The 19,626-nt window shown below is 43.1% G+C and overlaps 1 protein-coding gene across 3 annotated transcripts in view; it reads left to right on the top strand.

Moving 5' to 3' along the window:
- atad2b (ATPase family AAA domain containing 2B) overlaps positions 1–19,626 on the top strand; it is a 38,282-nt gene that overhangs the window by 3,566 nt on the left and 15,090 nt on the right. For 2 of the 3 annotated variants that reach the window (XM_052053192.1, XM_052053190.1), the window contains exons 7-24: positions 64–207; positions 302–377; positions 442–543; positions 771–882; positions 963–1,078; positions 1,310–1,474; positions 1,548–1,646; positions 1,876–2,035; positions 3,607–3,697; positions 4,070–4,378; positions 4,483–4,639; positions 4,861–5,047; positions 5,119–5,304; positions 6,296–6,430; positions 8,531–8,728; positions 8,803–8,962; positions 11,420–11,542; positions 13,265–13,462. In XM_052053192.1, coding sequence (XP_051909152.1) covers positions 64–207; positions 302–377; positions 442–543; positions 771–882; positions 963–1,078; positions 1,310–1,474; positions 1,548–1,646; positions 1,876–2,035; positions 3,607–3,697; positions 4,070–4,378; positions 4,483–4,639; positions 4,861–5,047; positions 5,119–5,304; positions 6,296–6,430; positions 8,531–8,728; positions 8,803–8,962; positions 11,420–11,542; positions 13,265–13,462 — 2,718 coding nt within the window. Of the gene's footprint in view, positions 1–63; positions 208–301; positions 378–441; positions 544–770; positions 883–962; positions 1,079–1,309; positions 1,485–1,547; positions 1,647–1,875; positions 2,036–3,606; positions 3,698–4,069; positions 4,379–4,482; positions 4,640–4,860; positions 5,048–5,118; positions 5,305–6,295; positions 6,432–8,530; positions 8,729–8,802; positions 8,963–11,419; positions 11,543–13,264; positions 13,463–19,626 lie in introns of all 3 variants that reach the window. The other variant, XM_052053191.1, reaches the window with a different exon arrangement.

Here is a 19,626-nt window from a genome sequence, read left to right on the forward strand (position 1 = left end):
ACTCGCGTGGGCAGCTCTTTGTCTCAGGTGACTCACGGTGGGAAAATGTTTGAAAACTTGCAGAGTCTCATGGGGAGGAAGAGGAAGAGGATGCTGAGGATGAGGACGACGAAGGGGATGAAGCAGAGGAAGCAGGGGAGGGGAACGACAGGCCTTACAACTTGAGACAGCGCAAGACTGTGCAGAGATACGAGGCTCCCCCGATTGGTAACAGACATGCTTTTCATGTCTTTTTTAAATTATTATTATTATTTTTTGGCAAAGTCAAGTGGCAACCGGTCATATCTTTTCATGTCCTCAGAGCCAGTGAACCGGAAGCAAAGCAACCCCACACTGTTTGATACTCACAGATCACCAGCAAGAAGAAGCCATATACGGTGAGGAGTGCAAAATTAATGATTTTGTTCCCTTTTTAAAAAAAAAAAATATTTTTTTTATTAGGATAAAGAAACATGCCATCCACAGCAGCGACACAACCTCGTCCTCTGATGAGGAGCGCTTTGAGAGAAGGAAAAGCAAGAGCATGACTCGGGCCAGGAACAGGTAATGAGATGCCTTTTTTCTCTCATTTTTCACTGTATATTTTGTGCTTAAATTGTCACAGAACACACAAAAGTATGTGGGCTTTTAAGTATCTAATAAACATTGTTTATAGATCTTATTAGTAGGTCCATTGACTCTGTAGTTGAGGGTAATATTGACCCTAGGCATGTTAAATTAATTGTCAGAAAAAAGAAAACTTCCGACCACTGCCCTTGTCTATCTTGCAGATGTTTGCCCATGAACTTGACAGCGGAGGACCTGGCGAGTGGGGTCCTGCGTGATAGGACCAAAGTGGGAGCCAGCCTGGCTGATGTGGACCCCATGAACCTCGACACCTCAGTGAGACAAATCATGTCCCACATGAGAGTGCTTTGTTCCTGGTGGTGATCATCTTGTAAAAATAAGGTTCTTATGTTCAGGTGAGATTCGACCAAGTGGGTGGCCTCAGGAATCACATTCAGTCCTTGAAGGAGATGGTGGTGTTCCCACTTCTCTATCCAGAGGTCTTTGAGAGATTCAAGATTCAACCTCCACGGTCAGTTGAAGTCTTGCCATAAATTTGTGTTGTGTATTTACAGGTAGATAACTACATTATTGATCCAGAGGTAAAGTTTAGAAATTACGAACTGGATGAAAATATGAGAATTTACAGAAGTGGCATCGCGCCTATTTGGGGGTGGCCTTAATTTCTCAGAATATCTTACAAAATGGTTACCATTTGAGATTTTCCATAACAATGTTCTGCCGAATAATGTCCTCTCCACAGGGGGTGTTTATTTTACGGGCCGCCAGGGACTGGAAAAACATTGGTGGCCCGGGCGCTGGCCAACGAGTGCAGCCAGGGTGAGCGCAAGGTTTCCTTCTTTATGCGCAAAGGGGCCGACTGCCTCAGCAAGTGGGTTGGCGAATCGGAGCGCCAGCTGCGCCTCCTCTTTGACCAGGCAAGTCACATTTTGTTATTACATCATAGAGAGTTGAGGATCTTAAATGTTTCTTATGATTACTTCTGATAAGGCGTACATGATGAGGCCGTCCATTATCTTCTTTGATGAAATTGATGGATTGGCTCCGGTTCGCTCCAGTAGGCAAGACCAGATTCACAGGTAAAACGTCATTATTGGGATGTCTTGACAGAAATCAAAAATGAAACTTTGGTAGTCGCTGCCCACTACACACGAGATATTGGCAATATGATCTAGTATTGAAGCTATATTGCCCAGCCATAGTCAGAAGTGTAAAAAACAAACTGAATGTACATATTATATATATGAAAAAAATGAATGTGGAACTGCAGTGTAAATCCAGCTTTTGCATAATTTATTTGTTTTAAAGTTCCATTGTGTCCACTCTGTTGGCCTTGATGGACGGCCTGGACAGCCGCGGGGAGATAGTGGTCATTGGTGCTACCAACAGACTTGACTCGATCGACCCGGCACTGCGGAGGCCTGGCCGTTTCGATCGGGAGTTTCTGTTCAACCTGCCTGGCAGGATGGTGAGAGACGCTGTGTTTTTGCAAAAAGAATTGGAATTTGATACCAGTTATAACCTGCTGAAAATGTCTTCCATCTCTCTGGTGGCAAGGGCAATAAAAGGACAAATGGAGGCATCGGGTGATGAAGAATCGCTCTTGCATTTTTGCACTGGGTGTCGTGTCATCCTTAAAAGGAAACATAGTGCCCATGTTTTCACTCAATTTAAAATACTTCCCACCCATGTGTCTTAAACATGTCGGTGATATGTTTTTGTCAAAATATCCCGTGGATCAATTTCATTTCTTTTATTCTTTTTATATACTCTGTTCTGAGCCTTGCAGAAATTTGCCTGTTTTGAAGGCCGTGTTTCTTGCGAATGAGCCACAGGCTGACCAGTCACAGCACAACATTGAACTAAGGCTACTTGCAGAGTTTAGATAATTTTAGTCATATTTAATCTTGCACAGTTATTTAGATTTGACAAGAAAATGACACTAAAAAAGCAAATCATTGCCAACCGAGGCTACATTACAAAGTATTAAAAGTAACATTTGCTGTCTGCCCAATACTTACTGGCCAACCATTTTCAGAAATAATTTGTTTTAAAAAAAAGTGTGATTTCCTGTACATTTTTTTTAAACATTCGCTCTCATACTCTCAAGATTAGTGATCCCCGATCTTAACATTGCAGACAGTTACGCCAGCGAGCTTGTAACAACTTTTTAAACATGGCTCTCGAGCAAATAAAGGGCCTTGTGGACACATTGAAAATCAGTCCAGCCACCTGAATCGCACAATGTTGAAACCTTGGCCAAGCTGGGCCCCCCCATTCCAGTGTGATGAAAGATGATGAAAAGCCTCATGTTCACAATAGCGAGTACTTTGCTTCTTGATGTCTGCCCATCAAAGTGGTGTGCTCCGCGGGTGACGCAACGCGCTCACTTTGGCGCCGGCGTAGCTAACCTCCGATCCTGGTGCCACTGTTGGCTGTTAAATAAGAGCTTGAGCAATCCTCTGAGTGTTTTACTTGTGATGAAACTGTCATTGTTGCGTTTTTTTTTTATCCTGGTCGTCTTACTCAACATACCAGCCAACTCTTCTTAACTCCTGATGGCTACCAGAGAAATTTAGCTTCTTACTTTGTACTTATTCCTCATTGCCTTTGTCGTGGGAAAAAAAATATACAGAGAATACCTGAAATCTTATCGAACCACTGCTTGCAGCTTTAAAAAAATGTTTTGCATACTCATGATATATTCTCCGAAGAAGGTGCCAAACACCCATGCTTACACCTGGCCACATGAAAATAGATCAGAAAGAGACACAACCAAATAGACAAACATTTTAACAGTGCAGGAGGACAAGGCATTGCGAGGTTAAACACCAAAGAGAATCTGATCTTATTACTGCAAGACGATGTTGAAATGTACACGTTTTACCAAGTCGCTGGCAGGCTCAAGTCGCTCATGTGAGTTGCATCCTTATAAATCAGATTTCAAAAGTGTGTCACTCGGACTTAGTTGTCATGGTGGTGTTACTTGCTTGAAGGTCAGTATTTGATTTTATTCATTTTGTTTTATCTTTTGTGAAGGCCAGAAAACACATCTTGCAGATCCATACACGGGACTGGAGCCCCAAATTGTCTGAGCCATTTGTGGATGAACTAGCAGAAAAATGTGTCGGTAAGAAACCCCCTTAAATCATTCATGTAATCTCTTCCTTTACCATCGTAAATAATATACAGTATATATAAAAACATTCCACTCTTCCATGGATGATGAAATTTATCTATGCAGGGAATGTTTTAAGTGTCCTACAAGTGGCAAAACGAGTGGACAGTTAATGTTTTCCATGAACAGGTGTACTGGTTTTTGGCTTTTATTGTCACCACATAATGCAAATGAGCAAATCTCCACATGATATTAGCCTAATCCCGTTTTTAAAAAGTGTTAAAGGTGGCACCATGGAAAAAAACACAATGACCTCTAAACTTTTTTGGTGGATAATTATATTCAGTATCAGAACAATTATGAAATAGTTTGTTCCCGTTGCAGGCTACTGTGGCGCCGACATCAAAGCACTTTGCACTGAGGCGGCGTTGGTGGCACTGCGCCGCCGCTACCCCCAGATCTACGGCAGCAGTGTCAAGCTAAAGCTGGACGTGGCCTCTATTGTGCTGGGGCCTACAGACTTCTGTCGGGCCATGAGGGCTATCGTGCCGGCCTCGCAGAGGGCCCTGGCTCCCCCAGGGCGAGCGCTGTCGCCCGTCCTCAGGCCCCTGCTGGCCGGTGCCTTCTCTTTGGTGCTCACTGCTCTACGTAGAGTCTTCCCTCACGCTCAGTGTGCCGACAGGGACATGCAAGGTAGGCAGATTTTTTTACATTAACATTGTTTTAAAAAATAATTCTGCAAACAGACCAATTAGGCCATTCTATTTTTTTTATGCATTTATTTTTTTTATGTGTAGTGGGCGGCGACAATCAACGCCTCGAAGAGGATGCGTACAGCGACGATGACGACGACAATGTCACTTCCATCTACGAAGTCCAGCCTGCCGTGTCCCCCATCAGTCCATCTGCATCCTCTGACCCCACCACGCGCAGGCCCTTTATCCATTGCTCTTTGTGAGTACAAGTTGAACAGACAAAACATCCACCCATTTTTCAATTTTTTTCCCCCACTGTTCATGCCAGGATGCCTTCCTTCACCCCACCAATAGCAGGGGTTGACTGTATCCATTTGTCTCAATGGACAGCGGCGATTTTCAAAGAGTACCATCTACCCATTCATAACGATCTTCCCCTAAACAGCCCCAATTGATGAAAGTGTTCTTGACTCCTTTCAGTTCCCCCCACCAGCAACCCACAGCCTACCGGCCCCGTCTACTCCTGGCCGGATCCCCGGGCTCGGGACAGAGTTCCCACCTGGCCCCTGCCTTGCTGCATCACCTGGACAAGCTGCCAGTGCACCGCCTGGACTTGCCCACCCTATACTCCACCAGCGCCAAGACGCCAGAGGAATCCTGTGCTCAGGTAATGCACTCCCGAGCAAGAAAATTGTAGAAAAAATGTTAAATCCATATTTATTTCGCCTAACTTTTCAGGTTTTCCGCGAGGCCTGCCGGAGCGTCCCCAGCGTGGTGTTTCTCCCGCACATCTCAGAGTGGTGGGAGACTGTGAGCGACACGCTTAAGAGCACCTTCCTCTCCCTGCTGCTGGATGTGCCCTCCTTCTCCCCCGTCCTTATCCTCGCCACCGCGGAGACATTGTACTCGCAGCTTTCTGAAGAGGTGAGAAACTGGCAGGATTTACCAGATAACATACATTCGGTTGCCATTAAGGCAGTGGACGAAGAAGAAGAATTGTTCAATATTTGCCAACGTGCTGCTTGTTATGAAGTGAGTCTAGTTGACCCTTGGGTTGCATGATCGGCACGGTCGGACATGCACCAGTTTTTCTGTTAAAACTCTGATGCGGCCATTTTGTGGGATATCTGTGATAGCCACAGTCGGAGCCGATTTTACATAACGACGCTGATTCCACAATTTTGTAGGATCTCAGTGCGAACCATGCAGAAGATTATCTCCTCCTCCTTTATTTTTGCGAATAATCCATCAGACAGCATTTTGTTGGATTACTACCACTGTGTCTTTATCATACTCCATTTGTGGAATCCAATCCAATTCAGAAGTATCCCACTCCCTGACCCTCCAGTCTTTTATGTATTTTTTTTTTTTATAAAAGGAATGCAACCTCCTTTGCTAAGTCTCCGCCATTCTGAAAGTACAATAGTCCGGCATTACTCATGATGACTTTCAGATTCTTACGCTCTGTATTAATCCAGATATCATTGGTGTCACGCCAGTAGAACAGGTGTTAAATTTCAACAGTCATGTATTATTCACCACCTATACGCGTCCGCACCCTGGAGACTTTATCACCATGAGCAATAGTCGGCATCATCACTCACTTTCCTCTGCGCAGCTACATCATTCCCCTCAAATTTACCCCCATTTCTCTGCCATTTTAAAAAATGATTACCCACTCTCGTCCGAGGAAATATTCCAGAAAGACAGAGAGGCCATTCAAACGCGTCAAGAGATAAGAGAAAGGATTGATGAGAAACCGAAAGAGGAAGAAACAGTTCTGTCAGCAAAAAAGCTTCCCAGAGGGTGCAGCCCTCAACTCCCAAGCACAACAGTGACCAATTGTAATGTAACTGTTTGAATTGTGTTATCTTTAAAAATGCTGATTTATTATTTTTTCATTTTATTTTTAAAGATCAGGAGTATGTTCCAGAAAGCCTACGGGGAGGTGGTCACCTTGCACCCTCCCGGCGAAGGAGACCGGAGGAGCTTTTTCTCTGACCTGCTGCTGGTCCAGGCGGCCAGAGCCCCACCACGCCTCAGGAATACAGGTACACGGACACAAATATTGGGACAGCTGGTCAATGTGTATTAGAGATTATTCCCATCTGAAATAATCCTTAAATTCCATGGCAATCAATCTATTGCTGTCAAAAAACATTTATTAAATGTACAGGCATGTTGCCCAGAACTTCCTGACATCCTTCTAATGCTTGCGGAACAGAGGTTGTTCAAACTGGAGTTTTATGCAAAGAGGGGGATATTTTCCCTGAAAATCCAGTTTACCACTGCTTTGGCAGCTCTGGAAGTCGACAAAATTATTTGAACGCTGGCCTCAGGAAATTAAGATGCTATGGACTTTGGCTCCAGAGGGCAGTGTTGGTCTGCATGTGTGTTTCTTTTCCTCCTCAAAATGAAAATATGTACCAGAAACACCAAACAGAGAAGCTCACATTGAGCCAAATATATGTTTAGGCTTCATTCATATTCTGTTTGCATACGTTTCAGCCAAATATTTGGCCTGCGAGGTGTATTACGTGTCAGGGAGATACGCACAAACGTAAATCTTTCCTGGGTTAAAATTACCTTCCCACCTCTCTGCGGCGTCCCCCAATCTCCTTTGCCATGGCCCTGCTCTTTTATTCAAGTGTAATATCGGATCCCCCGGCCACCTCCTCATTGATGCAAGGCTGCTCCAGTCTTAGGGGGTCCGACTTGGAGCAGGAAAAAAAAACAGCAGGAAGGGAAGCGGCTTCCGAGTGCTGCAGCTATTATCCCTAATTAGAGTCATGGAACGCTCATGATGGAAGAGAGGTCAGAAGCCGCTGGGGCTTCGTAAGCATGTCTCATCTGCCTACAAATGGAGCCTGCGCAGCGGACATTGGCTTTTCCTTACTTCGCTTAATCACTCTATACTTCAACATCATTTATTCAGAGCAGGGGTGTGCGAACCTCTGTGCTCTTGGGCCACATTTGAGTTTTATAACGGATAGATGAATCCGGTCAATCAACCATGAAGTGGGGGAAAAGTGCCTGATGTATGCATGTTAAATACATGAAAATATTAAATACTAATGAAATTGTATGATTACTTAAAAAAAGTAATCATAAAGAAAAACTATGAATTCACATTTTTAACTGTTGTGTGTTTGGGCAAGACACTTCACCCACCTTGCCTCCAGTGTCACTCACATTGGTGTATGGCTGGGTGTGATGTTTGATCATGTTCAGATGCGCGCCGTAGGCGCACACTGCGACACTTCCGTCAGCCTGCCCCAGGGAAGCTCTGGCTACAGAAACTAGTTTACTTTCACCAGGGTGTGAATGCATGAGTGCATAAATCATGTGTCCAATGTGAGCGACTTGCGTGTCCGGTTGTCCAGCAAAAACACCATATAAATCTGATGCATTATTTTATTTGTCTACTGGAATCTAACTTAACTGCCGCCAACCTATGTATTTGTCCAGTACTTTTTGAATGGGTAAGTGTGAAGGAGGGTCTCTCTCCTGTCTTGTTGTCTCTAAAATGTAGGTTTGTAAAAAACCGGAATCAGATCTGATGGCATTGCTGTGGATTTAACACAGCTTTTGAGTGGAAGATTAAGATTAGGCGGTGAATCTTTGCATGTAACATTGATTTGTGAGAATGTAAAATACCCACATGTATGTAGTGGGACGAGGTTCGGCACATGACATTAGAACAGATTATATGTACAGTATGTTGCAAACCGTATGTGTCGAACGATGCAGATTTTCCCGTTCAGCCTGCGATCTAAAGTGTGCTTTGTGCTTTGGTCCCCTCTGCGATTGAGTTTGACATCCATTCTTGAGTCTAGAACTACCAAACATGAGTTTTAAACACCCTACAACGAGCTAACACGCGAGAGGTTCAGTGTGTATGATGTGGAATTCCTCAAAAAAAAAAAAAAAACCTCTTAAGTCACTCAAGTTTCACATTTTAAGGTTTGATTTACACTGCAGGCCGAAGGTCTGTGAGGCACTGCTTACCCCTGCCACATTTGAGTCAGGTGAAAAGTCTCTGAAGATGACACGCCATATGTGATGTATTTGTCCTTTTCAAAACAGTCTTAACTTTGAATCTAGCTTTACTGTCGAAAGAGATGTTTTCCATTGTTACCTTTTGTCCCTCGTAGAGCACTGCGAAGAGGTGCTGCCGGTGGCTGAAGCCCCGGCCCCCAGGGTACTGTCTGCTGAGGAGCAGCGTCGCTTGGCTGAGCAGGAGGAAAACACGCTACGGGAGCTCCGACTCTTTCTCAGGGATGTCACCAAGCGGCTGGCTACTGACAAACGCTTCAATATCTTCAGTAAGCCCGTCGATATTGAAGAGGTGAGGACAAGAACAAAAATTCAGGATTTTTATTCTGTTTTTTTTTTTTCACAATTACATTGCACATCTGTTAGGTGTCGGACTACTTGGAGGTGATTGGGCAGCCCATGGACCTATCGACCGTCATGACCAAGATCGATAAGCACCAGTACCTGACGGCCAAAGACTTTCTGGTGGACATCGACCTTATCTGCAGCAATGCGCTAGAGTATAATCCTGACAAGGATCCTGGCGGTAAGACAAAATACATACTGGCCATACATGTTACAAAATATTTTTAATCATAACGTTGAATCGGTTCAGAAAAAGGTGCTAGATTGGTTATTGACAACTGTGAAACGCATGCGGCTTCCCTTAATCAGTCCGATGGGTTCTTTTTTAAGTTAATTTGCTCTCCATTACTGATTAAACGAGTAAACAAAAAAGGATTAAAAAAAAAAATCTAATGACTTATTAAGTGAGCCTACAGGCACGCTAATTACAAAAGCTCCTCGCGCCTTTTTGTTCATGTTGGAAATTCCAATGAAGAAAGTCGCTTCCCGTGTACAAAATGTGGAAGGCTTGCATATGCATGAAAATTTAATCTTGTCTCTTGTCTCACAGCTCGAATTGATTTCCCCCCGCCTTTCTTTTCGTCATGAGCGCACAGAACATCACAGAAGACAAATGTGTGCACAGACATTGAAAGAGGCCTGTTGTTTGCCAACACATTCATCTGCATTTTGTGTACGCTAGTGAAAAATGTCCACGCAGGCTGAGAAAGAACATTAGTGACAGTCGCGGAACAGAATATGAATTGAATGCAGTGTACAGGCCAAGTAACTATTTTAATTCTCGCTTCGCCCGCGATGCTTAATGGGAAGCAGTTTTCTGCCGGGCTAAATGAATAAATTATATTATGCTGTCACTTTTCTGGGGTGTGGACCAACGATACACAAAGGAAAAAAAACTGTAATTAGACTGTTGAATAAAGACGACGAACCAAGCCTTTATCCTGTGAACTATGGCCTAGTCGTGGCACAATGAAGCCACCAGCTTTAATGGGAAGTTGTCAGCTCATTGATGGCGTGTTTCCCCTTTGTCAAAATGAAAAAAAAAATGACGCTCATATGTGTGCCTCCAACAACTACGTTTGCCTGACTGATATACTTTCCCACTGTAGTGGGTCCGTAATGGTGGGTGCAGCAAGTATTGTTCTTTTAAACCATAGTGGGTATAGTTGTCCCTTGTTTATCCCAAAAAGGTAGTGTTAGGGTAAGCCATTTTAATCTACAAAATAAGAACTTTTCAGTGGTTATAAGCCGAATTTTCGTCCAACCAGAACTTGCCTGCCGCCGTCAAGATGGGGTGAGTTCAGAAATTCACTCTGATGCCCCAACCTCAGAGAGGGGGTCTGTTCGAAAAGGAAGCGTGCACTCTCCTCCCTTTAATTTCTGAATACATCTCATGAAGCAGTGGTCACCAACTCTGGTCCTGGAGAGCACCTATCTACAATGTTTAGATGTCTCCCCCTCTCCACCATCCAGAATTCAAATGATCAGATCATAAATAAGCTTATTTTTGAACATATCCACGATTAAGGAGCAGAGCTGTTTGAGCTCAAGGTTCTTCATAATTTTTATGGGGATTGCCCATGTGAAGTAGAATATATCACAAACAAATGAACACGAAGAAGCGTTTTCACTATCAGGCAAAGTAGAAATGCTGGTAAGTAGTCGTAGAAAGAGACTTGAAGCAGATGCGGTCCCAGCAGGCCAGCTGTCATTAGAAGCCTCTGAAAGGCCTTTTCAAAAATGTTTTTTTATTTTTTGGTGATGTGTGCGCGCGCGCACACACACACACCCTCCATAACCATTACGTAGCCGCCGTCCAATTAGACAAATGCTGGCAGATTGCGACCCCTCCACCGCCGCTCCCTACCTTCGCCTGCCTGTAATGAGAGGCAGCCTGTTTACAGTGGATACGCTTTTAGTCTCACTCTTCAGCACGCCCCTTCAGTCTCACAAAATGGGGGATTAATGATGCCCGGGGACATCACATAGACATGGTGTGCTGGAGAACACATTACTTTTTTAGCCCCAAACCAAAGTCAAATAATTGTGTTTCTTCCGCACACAGTAAATCCCCACATGTTCATGGTTCACTATTGACAAATTTACATATGCTCTTAATGTTAATGGTGTCATCGAAGTACATAGTTCCCCCCGCATATTCGGGAGTGACGTAATATTACTGCGTTTTAGTTTCCATAGTGTTTCATTACCAAATTTACTTATACTAGGGCTGTATAAGTAAATAGTTCACGATTTATCAGTAAAGACACATGCTCATTAGAAAATACCGTAGATCAAATGGTTGAATGAAAAAAAATCAGAAAGCAAATCCTGACCGTGACATTGTGCGCGATGGAGGCAGCATGCAGCCGCTTCCAAAAATCCAGAAGCAGTTGTTACGTATATATGTATTCTACTCCCACTCTGGAAGGAGCAACACAGTGTCCATTGAAATGAAGGAAGAAATCAAGATACAAAGTACTCAATTTTTTTTTCTTTTTTTAAACGTCCTTAGATATATTTCATATGATTAATGTGGGGCTGCAATGGATTTATGGTCTTTCCTAACATTTCACGGCTTCGTCAATTGGATTAGTGCACAAAATGTGAAGACGCCTGTTTTTTGCTGTTTCCCCAGACAAGGTGATCAGGCACCGAGCGTGCAGCCTCAAGGACACGGCACATGCTATCTTTGCCTCTGAGCTCGACCCGGAGTTTGATCGCATGTGCGAGGACATCAAAGAGGCACGCAGGAAGAAGGGTGAGAAACTTGACGTTTTTACTTTTTCTGTTATTGAATCCCTAATATCGAAGACAGACACGAGTAGGGGTCCGTATTTGTGGGCCGTCTTGAGATACAGCGCACCCAGAAAGTATTCAGAGCGCTCAGGTTCTTCCAGAAGATAGATGTGCCAAGCTCGTTCTTCTGGTGCACATGGCTGCAAGGGCACCACTGAATTTCTGCTTGGACAGCAGATTTGGTTCTGAGTAGGCCTGATCAAATAGATGTTAAATGATACATGCAAAGAAGTCTTTTATGGATACCGTAAAATATTATAGCGTGAGGCGTGTAATCGTATGCAAATATTCCTGTGGATGATCGCCCCTGTAGGAATTGGCTGATGAGTCGGCTCGCTTAAAGTAAAGCGCAATATAACATGGGGCGCGCGCTTCAAATTGTGTCTGTTAGTCACAAAGTGAATATATTTTAACTTTTAAAGCGCCTTCCGGATGTGCAAGTGAGTGTCAACACTAGACTAGGATCTTTGCTTTTTTCTTCATTGCTCTTTATTACGCAGGCACGCACATAGTAAATATAGCTAATCAACACCATTTATGATTGCTTATTTTAACCTGTACATCTTTCATGCAAGTACATGCAAGTTCCTGAACTGGGAGGCTGCAGAGCTCAGTGACAATTGTATATACAGCCTTGATATTCTGGACCTTGGCCTTCAGAGGTTTTTTTTAAAAGGACCTCTATATTGTGCAATTGCAAGCACATAACCGTGACGTTTTCTTGACTACCAACGCATCAGACCGTAGGTCTGTACTCGTTTGATTGTACCTTTTTTGTGAAAACGCACATGATACGCCATGAATGTTGCACGAGCCAGCGATCAGCCTCTGAAGTAAATGTAGCGCCCTTAAATATTTTATCATTTAGTCAAGTTCTTCTTATAAAGCTATCAATTAGTTGACCGTTTCCATGACACTCAAGCTATAGCAAACTCCTGGCGGCATGACTGGGGACTTGTCTTACTTATGAAAGTGAATGAGAGTTGATCAAATTAAAGAAGTGAAAATGTGATTCAGAAGGCTTCAGTGGACTGACTCCACCTCAGTTTTTAATGTCATGTCACACTCGCGCTGTCAGCGTGAATTCGAAGTCCCAGGTAGATGCTCATTAGATTGCACGAGGTTTGGATGTTAACCTTGACTGGGGTTCTGGGGGCAATTCAAAAGGCAGACCATTGGTTAAAAAAAAACAAACTTGCAGCCTTGACAATATTGCTCCCAAATATTCCACCGTTTCAAGGAACGGTACTGTTAACATCTGAAAAGATCTGTGGGCTAAAAACAAACAGCTGTATGAGTTAAAATAAGACAAATGTAAATTGAGTTAGATAAATGAATAAATTCCCGAAAATTGTGGCGATTAAAATATGACTGCTGTATTCCCCGCGCATGTGCACAAGACTAAATAAGAAACAATAAGTAAGTCCACTAGCAAAGCAGAATTTGGTGGACTTGTTTATCGAGAAAAGGACACACGAAAAAGCCTCAGGAACCTGTGACAGGAGATGCACAGGATTTATGCCATTTTGATTCGAAGCTGACATTTCGGGGTCAGTTTGGTTAAAGTCTCTTCTTCCCATTTCCCTCTAGTGATTGATCCTAATGTAATGCCAATCCTCTGCATTAAAGACCAACGTATGCCATTCGCGTACTTCCTAACCTAATCTTCTGTTGCGACCTGCAGACCAGCAGACGCCAGCTCAGCCTGCAGCAGCAGCACCACCACCACCAGTGGTAGCAGTATCGGCATCACCATCAAGAGCAGCAGCAACTCCTCCGAATGCTCCCGGAACCAGGAGGAGCCTCCTTGCCACAGAGCAGCAGCACCAGAGCAAGGCCAGCTCTCAGGGCGAGGCCACTGAAAATAAACCATGCACCCCCAGTGAGTATCACAAGAAAATAAACTCAGAAATAATTTTGATGGTCTGGCCAATGTGTCAAAATAAGAGCGGCGATGATTGTTGGAACTTGAATGAGTGACGCAAAGGTAAGTGAAATTACAGATCAGATTTTAAAAAAAAACATTTTTTCATGCATCCGTACGTTATTTGCTCTACATTTAAACATCAAAAAAGACATGTTAACACAATGCAATAAATCAACACCAAACATTATTTGAAGCAAAAAAAAAATTAAATACCAACAAAATTAAAACGCACAACTAGATAGCGATAGCTGAATAACATTTTTAACGGTTAGAAAAGAAAAATGTCAGCGAAGAATGAGAATCATGTATCGCAAATGTGGGGAAAAATGTCCTTCCTTGTGTGTGTGTCTTAACAGCAGCGTCACATTATTACAGCACACCAGATGTATATGACACACACACACTGTGGGTAGTCGACGGAAGCGAGCAGCCTCATTAGCGGGGGTCCTCCTCTCTCTTAACCACTCGGAACATGACCACACTGCGAGGCCATTACATGACCACCTGTGGCAAACGTCAGGTGTGAGGCAAACTAATGGGGATGTCACATCAATCGCTCCCATGTAACATTGCAAAATGCTTGCAAGCCTCTTAAAGTAGGCTATGAATGACAGAATGGCTCGTTTCATCAGTAGTCCCTCGACCCAACACCGGGTGGTGCTTGCTTTCCATCAGCAGCACCCCTACAATGAGCCCCTATGCTCTGCTCCTGTAACTCAAGCCAGGTGCAGTCACACTCAATATTTATTTTTATTGATGGGATGGACGTACAAGAAAATGACACAATATTGCCGAGTCTTACATGGACAGTCGGTATCACATGACAAAGTTAATGCAGAAGCTTGTTGTGACTCATTACTAAAACCCTCTGTTGGAAGCATCAATTAATTAGGCTAAGTCGAGTGATTAATTTGTGACATCGGCATCCTGTTCTCACCTGCAACTCCTCAGTGGGGCAGCTATTAGGCTAATTGATCAGCGATTGTGCCTAATGACATGATGGGGTTTAAAAGGGCAGCAGGTAAAATTTTGCAATGTTCGTGAAATTAAGACACTCACTTTTTTCTCCCACCCATACTTTGCAATTTATTACCGATTTGTCTTACTGTTTATTGTGCATGGTAAATTGCTCCATGTACAGCACTTTGTATGCAGCGATGGCTGTTTGAAAGTGCTCTATAAATACTGTTGACTTGACTTGCTTTGGGGTAGCATCTAATGTAAACAGGCATTTACCATACACTGGTGGAGGAGCATCTTTGCAAATTACATTTCAATGTTTAAATAGATAAAACAATTGCATTATGATCAATATTGACTGCTATGAGACACTTATTGTGATATACAGTACATTTCAGTGATAGTGCTCAACCCCAGCAGTGCGAATTTGGTAGACATGTCTGTCTACTAAAAAAAAAAAAAGGTCTTGGTATCTGACATGCGATGGGGTTGTTTGGTTTTGTTTTTTTTCCCCTTTTTTTTGATCAATTGCTCCCATTTCTCTAAGCCTGTGCCATTCCAATGTAACAAGCAGCGAGAGCAGGGATGATGGGGGCTACTCAATATTTACACAAACACTTTTGTGAAGGCTAAGTATATTTGCGGAGCGGGTGTGTTAAGCACTCGTGGATAGCTAGACAAACCTGGTTGCTATGGATAGATGAGTGGGATGACCTTGAATGGACGGAACATGTTCGCGGCCCTCCCACTACTGCTGGCCACTAGCGCACTCACAAGTGTTGAAACGCCCTCCCCATCCTTCCTGCCCTCCAGGACCATTAGCGAGGCCTCAGCTCAGGGTTCATGTATGGTGCATCACCACAAGGATCAAGTTCATTGCAAGTGCCATCCTTTCATTTATAATGAAATACCGCTCTCGCTTTCCTTATTTGGTCTGGATTGTTTTGCTTGCTCACATCGGCCCCTTTCGTCCCTGTCACTATTGCCACATGAGATAGTCACATATCAACTCACGAAACCTGTCTTTTTTTTTTTTTTAATTGGCATCATGAAAGGTTGACGAGAACCGTTCCTTACACGAGCATCCACAGTGTTTGCAAAAGAGAATAATAAGGCCGGCTCTGCATAATGTGTCCTCCGCATCAGTCAATAGCCTGCCCAAGGCAACAGCCACCAAGGCTTGCTCTCTAGTGGCTGGAATACCGCTGCGACCCACCACCCTCCCCGCTGCGCATCTTACATCACATTAAACGGGCTTCTCCCCTCCCCGTTGCCAATGTCAATCCATCGCCAAGCCTTGATGGGATATTTAAAGTCATAATAAACACCCCACACTTCCTTTTATATTAGGCCGGAGTAGTTACTGCATGAAAGGATGGGCCTTGATTTGATTTCTTTTAAGGACAAAAAGGACAGCAGGCCTCCAGGAAATGGCTTAGTAGGGGGACATCTGTTCTTTTTTTTTTTTTTAAAGAGAATACAACGCGGTATTAAAGATAATTTCACTGTTTGGGTTTGTATTTTCATTTAAAAAACTATGTACATGTATGTTAATCTTAGCCTTTTATTTTCCTTTACATACAAGGAAATACTATACTTGACCAAAGCAACCATTTCAACCGTGTAGTTTGCGTGCTTAGATGACCGTCAATCTCCAATAGACAGACCGAGAGGCTTGAAGAGATTATTTTTCAATTCAACCCAGTAATGTGTGCAGGATTTATGGTGGTCATGACAATACATACAGGTGACACGATTTTTTTTAGAAGGAAACGACAACTCAAAATACAAAATTTTGCAGGTGTTCAGCCTGATGAAGTTTGAGATTGTGGGCATGCTCCTCTAAATGTTGACTCGGTAGCGCCCGCCGTACTGTTTGGAAAATTGAGCCCTCAAAGCCAGATTCACATTAGTCTCATAAAGCCATGCTTGAAAATACGCTGAAAGTCTGCCATTTTGTTTTGAGGCAGACACGTTTGTCTCATCACCTGGGGTGCCTCAAAGATGAGGTCTTAGAGATTTCGATCAAATTTGAACAATGAAGTTTGATGACTCTATAAAAGACAAAGCTATAGTATTTATTTGGAAAATTCAGCCCCCAGTGCCTCACTCAAATCTGAATACGGTATTTGTACAGGAAGTCTGCCATTTTGAAAACCGCATTTTTGTTTAGGTCGGACTTTTCAGTCTATCAAATGATTTCTCTCTACTGGACCCCACGAACCTTTAATGGAGTTATCCCATCTCAATGATGGCCTCACTCATTTATAATGTACTGCATGAATTTGAATTGTACGTTGACAGTCACCCCACCAAATCCCTTGGGCAGTTAGCTCCTCGTCGCTTCAGGCTAACTCAATCAGTGTACGCAGGAAACTCATTTTGGCAGCTTGTTTCCATTATTAACGTCCCCTTCTCCCGACGTCAGGTGACAAATGGGACCTTTTTTCTTCCTTAGGGGCCTAAAATTAGAACACGAACAGCAAGCCACAAAGATGTCGTTTTCAGGTTGAGATTGCAATGTGATCGTCCGATATTAGAATCAGCTTTTGTCAATGGGAAAAAAAAGTTTTTTTCAAAGGCAATCTGGCACTTCAGGGAGAGTCACTGTGCATAGCTGCCATTTGGTGAGCACAAATGCCTCTTGGATGATTGCAGTGCCAAACCAAATGAATATAAATCCCAATTTCTTATTATTGTTCAGAGCGCACATAACATTGCTTTTTAGTGCTTATTTTGGTGGGTCTTTTTGCATTCCATACGTCACCCGTGTTTTGACCCTGTGTATATCCACTTGGTGTTTGTTGGTTACTCCAGAAATCCTTATTTGACCATGAATGTCAATATTTATTTGATGTACAGTACATGTAATGTAATAAAAAGCTATTCTGTACCAGGATTGGCTGATGCTACACAGGCAACTCGCTACCATTCTGAACACGTTTGCTCATGGAGTTCAATATTTCGACTCATTTCCATTTTAAACGTTCCTTTATTAGAAATATTTTGATTAGTGCTTTTTGCGCAAAAATCAGCTGTTGCGATGCAACCAGTAGAGTAATGGAGCCTGGTTCTGTTGAGTTATAATTGGCAGAAACACTTGCACAAACATAAAGCCGTAACACGTGATTAGTTCACTTGTGTTCTGTGCTTTTCAGATCTAATTGAGGACACCCAACACCGCTAATAGGAAAAGTGGAGATTTTTCGATTTAAATCACTGTATTCATGACTGCAACTCATGATTTATTTATTTTTTGCTCTTTGTGGCAGAGCTCGGTCCCAGTATAGCGTGCCATACTTGCACTGCTACCCAAAGATGGTCGACTGTAAAGTGGGATGTTCCAGAAGAACATGTAGGAAAAATGTGTACGTTATCACTTTGTGCTAACAAAGCTTTCAGCTCATGGCTAGCCTTGTTTCCCAGAGATTCACGTTTTTAATGCTCTTTTGTTGCAATTATGCAAATATGTGTGCTGTGAACATTTTAGATTTCGATTAGGGTTGCGGTCCCATGGTTTATGAGTGTGTTTAAAGCTGAAATTTAATTCACACTGCACCTTTTCTCACCCGTAACAATAGGATAAACAATAAAATCGACCACATACAGGTATTAGTTATTTGACCATACTAGCTGACTTGGCGCACCACCCATAAAGCGATGTTACATGACTTGCATTAACCCCCCACCCTTCCGTGAGGATTAAAATGTGCACCGACTGTTTTTAATTACTTCAAATTACTGGGAGAACCTCACTTATCCGCACTAATTGCGGACACTGCCATTAAATGCCGCGCCGAGGAGCATTTTCATCTCGCATATAACTGCCTTGCTTTGCAGCTAACGACTCATTAAGACATGTCGTTATAGTCAAGGGCAGCTTGGCAATTCATTAGCTTTTTTCCAGTGTCTGTCTCCTCGTGCAGTTCATTGTAATTCATCAAACCATCGTAACTGTGGTACGCCGGTCATTAATGACCCTGTGCTCTTTTTGTACCAACATGACGAATTCATGTGAAAGCCATAAAATGTTTCACATGCACACAAACCTTTTTTGTTTTGTAACCTCATCACGCTAATTCGGTCTTTTGTTGTATCTCTAGTCTTGAGGCAAATCTTTCCTTTTTGAAGGACATACTGCTTGCTGAAGAAATCGCACTTGTGGTTAAGCAAACAAATTTGTGATTAAGTGAAGGTAATGTATGCCCTTTACGAAAGGACCAAACCTCTTTCACAAGACAATGTTGACTGATAGTCACAATTGTTTAAAAGTCAGCTTTCTTTTGTGATTATGGTGCATTTTGACTTGCAAACAAAATCAGGTTATGTTGCCACCGTAGTAATAAAACACTTGAAGACTGAGATCCGTTTTGCGAGCGTGCTTGTGCAAATTTAAAAAAAAAATGATTTTGTGCATAGCAGTCAACTAGGGTTGTGTGGTTCCCATTTGGTCCAAATATTACAAAGCCTCAGTACAAAAAAGGGAAGTATAATTAAAGTGCAGACAAAGGACTGCTGAGAACAGATACAAAATTCATGACGGGGGGGGGGGGGATTTACCTTTTATCACCCCAGTCATTCAGGACAGGTTGACATTTATTAAATAGTGTCTGCTGCTACTGTTGCATGATGGTGGGATGCACCACAGGTAGCGGCTAAACACCTACTGTTAACCGAACAGAGGAAAGGGCAGAAAGCTCGGCCAATGTCCCCGAGGCAGATCCGGCCGGACTCTGCCAAGTTCTGTTAACTCTTGCCTTGGTGTTCTTATGCAGTGAAATTGCACAGCCGTACGCAGCTTCGCCGCCGGCATCGATGCTATCATGTGAGACGCCATTAACCAAGAGACGGTGCGAAAGTAAAACCAAACAAACCGCCGGTCGGCGGCAGCGGGAGAACAGTTGAGCAAATTGACTGATCGCCTTCATTTCCACCAGCCAGGGATGGTATCATTTATTGATCGGGACGTTTCATTAAGTGTCGACGCAACATGTCACCTCACTTGACAAATGGCCGTCTTGGCGTTTTATGACCCTGCAGTCCATGAGTCACTGTCACAGCTTTAGTAGCTCTCTTTTCCGACAGCTCTACTCTCGACATTATAATTTTGTCGTTTCTCTGGTGGGTTTTAGAGTTCATTCTTGGCACAGTTACGACCA

This window comes from Hippocampus zosterae, chromosome 19, assembly GCF_025434085.1.
Source record: "Hippocampus zosterae strain Florida chromosome 19, ASM2543408v3, whole genome shotgun sequence".
NCBI lineage: Eukaryota > Metazoa > Chordata > Actinopteri > Syngnathiformes > Syngnathidae > Hippocampus > Hippocampus zosterae.